Source organism: Antrostomus carolinensis, unplaced genomic scaffold (genome assembly GCF_000700745.2).
Source record: "Antrostomus carolinensis isolate BGI_N321 unplaced genomic scaffold, ASM70074v2 scaffold9044, whole genome shotgun sequence".
NCBI classification, from domain to species: domain Eukaryota; kingdom Metazoa; phylum Chordata; class Aves; order Caprimulgiformes; family Caprimulgidae; genus Antrostomus; species Antrostomus carolinensis.
The window spans coordinates 29,738-34,890 of record NW_010310091.1 but is presented as its reverse complement, the minus strand read 5'-3'; the positions used below and the strand labels follow the sequence as shown (position 1 = coordinate 34,890).

Sequence of the window (5,153 nt, the reverse complement as noted above, 5' to 3'; positions counted from 1 at the left end):
GAAGGAGGAGCCAGGACCAAAGGCTTTATTCCTTTGTCCTTAATGCATCTGGGCAGAACCAATGGGCCACCTCATAAATGGCAAACTGCTTGTTGGGAATGTGAGTAGTGCTGGAGAAAGCGCTCTCATTTGCTTTACAAATCTCCTCACCTACTAGAGAGCAAACAACTCACTACATGAGACCTCTGACATAGAACAACCTAATAAATTTTTGGTCTACTGGTAACATAGGTAAATTTTAAGATGCTGATTTTTCAATAACAGGGTACATTTCTTAGTTTTTAACATAAAGTTCATAATTAGAGTACCTCAATTAGAGTGGTAACAGGCTGGTAACAGACAAGATGAGGGGAAAAGACCTGTAAATGTGTTCTCTGTTACTTGCACTTGGACTATGACACAGCGCAATGACATCCTTCACCTGCCATACCTCCCCTCCCTTTCCTACATATGTATCCATCTACATTCTTTAAGAGTACAACAGCATTCTAAGTAACTCAATCTTGGTGCTGGTTGAAAAGAAGATAGCTCTTAAATTTAGAATAAAATTAACATAATGTTCCCCAGAAAAAACAACAAACAAACAAACAGTGATAGGGTTTAAACATGAACAATACAATCTGACAGTTTATTTCTGTGAGATAATCCTTGTGATTCAGTGTCATCCCTCTTCTTCCAGGAAAGAGCAAGACTCTTTCACATTGTGAAGCACTTTTTGTTTTCTTATCTAGAACTTAGAAAACTTAAGACAACATACTTCCCCGGTTCAGCCCTAAGATGACTTGGAAAACAAATGCCCTAATTACATTACATTCCTTTACCTCTCTATAAAAAGTCAGAAAAGAGTAATTAATCAATGAAGGTCAAAATCTGCCTTTTACTTCCTACTTGGGCTGCATGTTAAGCTCTAGTTGCCATTATCTCCCCAGGCAGAAAACTGGATCTTAAGATGTCTTCCAGGCTGGGCTACCCTTTACAGGCCCCTGGTGGCATATCTGACCAAAACCACTGGTCGCTACAGAACTGGTCTTTTCCAGACAAGGTCTATTTCTTGTGTCTCCTCCACACGAGCTAAGGATAGCCACAGCCCAGATTTGTCTTCAGCAGCTCCTACGTATCTCTCTCTCCTTTCTGAATTCTAACCAAGACAGGAAATTGGAGGGAAGGAACAAATATCCCAGTCCTCATTGCTCTTCCTCTTCCACTAAAAGCTAATAGAGGTAGCATGAGAAAAGGTATCCGGAATCTCATGACAAATCATATCAACAGGGCCCCTCCTTTCATTGCTTTATGTGTAGAAAACCCAGATAAATTCTATGGGAGCTAGAGATGGAAGTCGCTGCAGCTCCGTGATTCAGTAGTTAATACATCAATGTTAGGGGAAGAAAAAGGTCTTGAGTCAAAGGAAACCTTATTTCATCAGGCTTTACTGTCCCTCAAACATAGAATCCCCATCAGAATCGGTGGATTTACAAGCAGAGAACGGAAATGGATTTGGCCAGGGTGATCAAAGTCTTAGATAGGCGCAAAGGGTTTGTTAGCTAATTAACACAACAACAGAGCTGCTAATTTAACATTTTTTTCCACCAGAAACCCTTCATTATTGAAAAAGCTTCACTTTACCAGTTTCATTGTCACTGGTTAACTTGTCCTCTCTCTCTTCCCTCTCTAAAGTGCTGCTTGCTGAGGATATGCTGGATGCAGAGCAGTTGTCTTTTTCATTCACTTCCTCATTCTGCCTCTCTTTTTCACTGAGTAGTGCACTTTCTTCTGGCTCTCTCTCTGGTCCTTGCTCCACCTCACTCTCTGGTCCCACCTCTGTAGCCTCTATTTCCTTGGGTGTCTCCGTTCCCTGCTCGGCCTCAGCCTCCTGCTCTGGGTCTGGTTCTGTCTCTGTCTCTGGTTCGGGTTCACTGGCACTCACTGGTGGAGAGAACAATGGGAGAAAGAGATTCACTTAACGATGGAGTCATCTCAGGCTCACCCCTCTAAGCGAGAGCGATGTGAAAGTTGTACCAATGCCTTATGGAAAGAAAATAAAAAGCAAGTCCACGGCATGCTGAACGCTAGGAGCAACCGACTGATGAATGTTGTGCGACGACCACATTGCACGTGAGAGTGGCCTGGCAAACCCCCTTGCTTGCTGTCTGGAGCCAGCCCACTGTTTTTATACATACTTCCACAGCTGGAGTGTTGGACTCGTGGAAGGATTTGAACGAATCCGCAGAAAATGGGCATCCCACCTGAGCATGACATTGGCAACTCAGTGCCTAGACAGAGCCAGGATGAAAGAGATCTTTTAAAAAAACAAAAAGGAGGGAGATTGTGGCTTCTGGTTGAATTTTCTTTGGGTTCTGGAAGAATTCTTTTTTCACCTGATGAGGAACACTTCAACAAAAAAATACAAATTAGTTTTATCAACACAGTTGAATGGCACAGTCTGGAAATGGCACTATCACACGTTTGGCTGACAAAAACCATATGCTTTTTCATGCACATTTGCTTCAGAATAGCCACATCAAAACTGAACAGAGCTTCCAACTGCTTGCCATATGGCACAAATTTAGTTTCCAATTGGTTGGCATATGGCACATGATGAACTTTTTTATCAGTTGGCACACAGCAAACAGTGTTGGTAGTACACTTGGTTTCTTCTTCACTGCTTTATCATTGACAGTGAAATTCATTCATTCACCTTTACATCTTTTAGCTAAAGCAGCAGATTTCCACATGCAAATATTCTCTGCGTGCTGCAAAGAAACTGAAGAGCATCCACACATATTCACATCAAGCAGCTCACGGTTTTCTGAAAACTGAAATGGCCATGCAAGAGTGATGAAAATAGGCATGCATGTTAGTTCTGCATACTCCCCAAATTCTCTCTGTACTAAATCTTGTGTTGCGTGGTTGAACTACAATGACCAAGTCATACTTGTTTTTTCCCCTCTGCTTACTACTTTTCATTACAATATTGCACAAGAGCCTTCTGGACTTGTCACGGTCCTTGGATCGCATGATAGACAATGAGACTTTCTTCAAGAACTACATGAATCTTTGAAGGAAAAAAAAAAGCATTGAACTGGAATGCAATCCAAACACTTCAGTCCTCTAGGGAGCAGGTAAATAGATTTATCCTGAGAAAGTATAAACCAAAATAATGAAGGTCACAATGTTTTCCTAAGACTTTTTCATGTTGTGTGCCTATTCTACTTTCTGAGACACCCACACAAAGAATAATGATTTCTAACAATGCCTGTGCCTATCTTCACAATAACATGCATGGTTTTAAACTAGCTTTCAGTAATGCATCTTCAGTGCCATGCTATTCCACTTCATCTCATATAATTTAAGCGCATAAAGCTGCAAATGATTTTTTGCCACTGATTTCATTGCAGCTAAGCTTCCGCACTTTCACAATTGATTTTAAATGTGTGGTTAGTTAAATAACCAGGCATGCATACCTAATACATCTATATAAAAGAAACGTACACATAATATGTTTAATATATAGCCCACGCTTACTCAAATCCCTCTAAGATGTTTTAAAACACTCCTAATCAGAAGCTTATCTTTCTCCCTCTCCTACACAGACAGCATCTAAAAGTCTAATATTAGATATGTGAGCAGCTCTGCATATGCCTTGTCTCTCCAAATGTACCTTACCTATGACTGCACCCTGGACCCCGTCTACGAGAGAATCCAAATTACAGAGAGCTGGCAAGAAGTTGGCAGACACTCTGAATCGCAGTGGTGTGTTTCTGACCACAGCCATCAGTGTGCAGGTACATCACAAGAGCATTTTAAAGTCAAGTCAACATTTGAATATAACTGAGAGGCAAGCTTAGGAATCCTTCAGGAGTTTCTAGAACTAACATGGTACTGTAGCATGAAAGACTCTAAGCTCACCATGCTGCAATGGTCCATATATACAAATGTCATAAATTCTTCATAGTTTCATATGAATTTTAGATGTTTTAATCTAAAACAAAAGCTTTAATGCAATAACCAAAAAGGTCAACTCCAACAGCTCAGGTGGAGAAAGTGGCTGACTAAAACATGGTCAGGACTGCTAATGCTTATGGTAGCTTTGTCATCACGAAGCTACAATGAAGACAGATAAAGTCAGGGGAGACTCTTTAAACAAGAAATATTCCACACATAGCAGAAAGATGCAGTATCTTAGTAGACTCTAATTACTTTTTTTTAAAAAATACCCTCAATTCTTACACATATACAGTTCTTTAAACCTAAACTGTGATTGCCAGATTCAGTAGTAGAGGTAATATCTTTTCACTTGTATATGTCATTTTTCATACTTCTCTCAAGGCTTAGCTTCCCCATCCCCTCCCCTGCATTAAAACAAAGGAGGGAGTTGCAGTCTTTAAATGAGCTTTTACTTGCAATTGGATTAATCAGGAGGAGGAAAACTGAATGTGGCTTTAAAGACTAACTTTTGAGTCATATCTCCACTTCTCTTTCTGACAGAACTTAATCTCTAAAAATGTATTATTGGAAAAATACCACGAAGACTTCTCGGAAAAATGAAATCTCCCAAAGAAGTTGTGTAACCTCATCACTAAAAAAGATCGTAGTGGGGTCCTTCAATGAATACGTAAAGATTTTGTCATTTTGAGAGATGTTGTAATCTGCATCTTCTGACATTTTCAAGACTTGGCCACATAAAGCCCTAGCAACCTGATCTGCTATGATTTGATCAGATGTTGGCGATAGCCTTCTTTTCAGTGAGAGGTTAGAGAGGACAGCAAGCTGCTCCCTTCTGAAAAACATGGCTACAAACTTCTAAGCTATGCAGGGACATAGAAGGAAACAACTTTTCTTTTGATACTCAACTATAAATGAACTCTGAAGCAGACACAAAGTGTCATATCCTTAGTACCTGCTGATAAGACCTCCAGCCCCAAGTCCTATAAGCCCTCAGAGAGAACAAACATCCCTCTAGGACCACATCTAATTCCCTGCCAGGGTAATAGATTAGGCGCTGCATCTTCATCTATCTTCTCTGCTTCCTACTTGGAGATACATAGGCTAAGTGTTTCTTGAGGATGCATACGGTAAATCTGAAGAAGGCTATACCTACCCAAGCCATCTTGGTTCAATTGTCTGGATATCGCTTAAAGTCTTTGTTATCTCCC

At 40.4% G+C, this 5,153-nt stretch overlaps 1 protein-coding gene across 1 annotated transcript in view; it reads right to left on the bottom strand.

The window, feature by feature from the left end:
* Window positions 1-5,153, bottom strand: part of FHOD3 (formin homology 2 domain containing 3) — a gene marked incomplete at its 5' end in the record, with an annotated part of 98,172 nt that overhangs the window by 64,082 nt on the left and 28,937 nt on the right. The window contains one exon of the mRNA XM_010166297.1: window positions 1,624-1,923. Within this exon, the coding sequence (XP_010164599.1) occupies window positions 1,624-1,923 (300 nt within the window). The remainder of the gene's footprint in view (window positions 1-1,623; window positions 1,924-5,153) is intronic.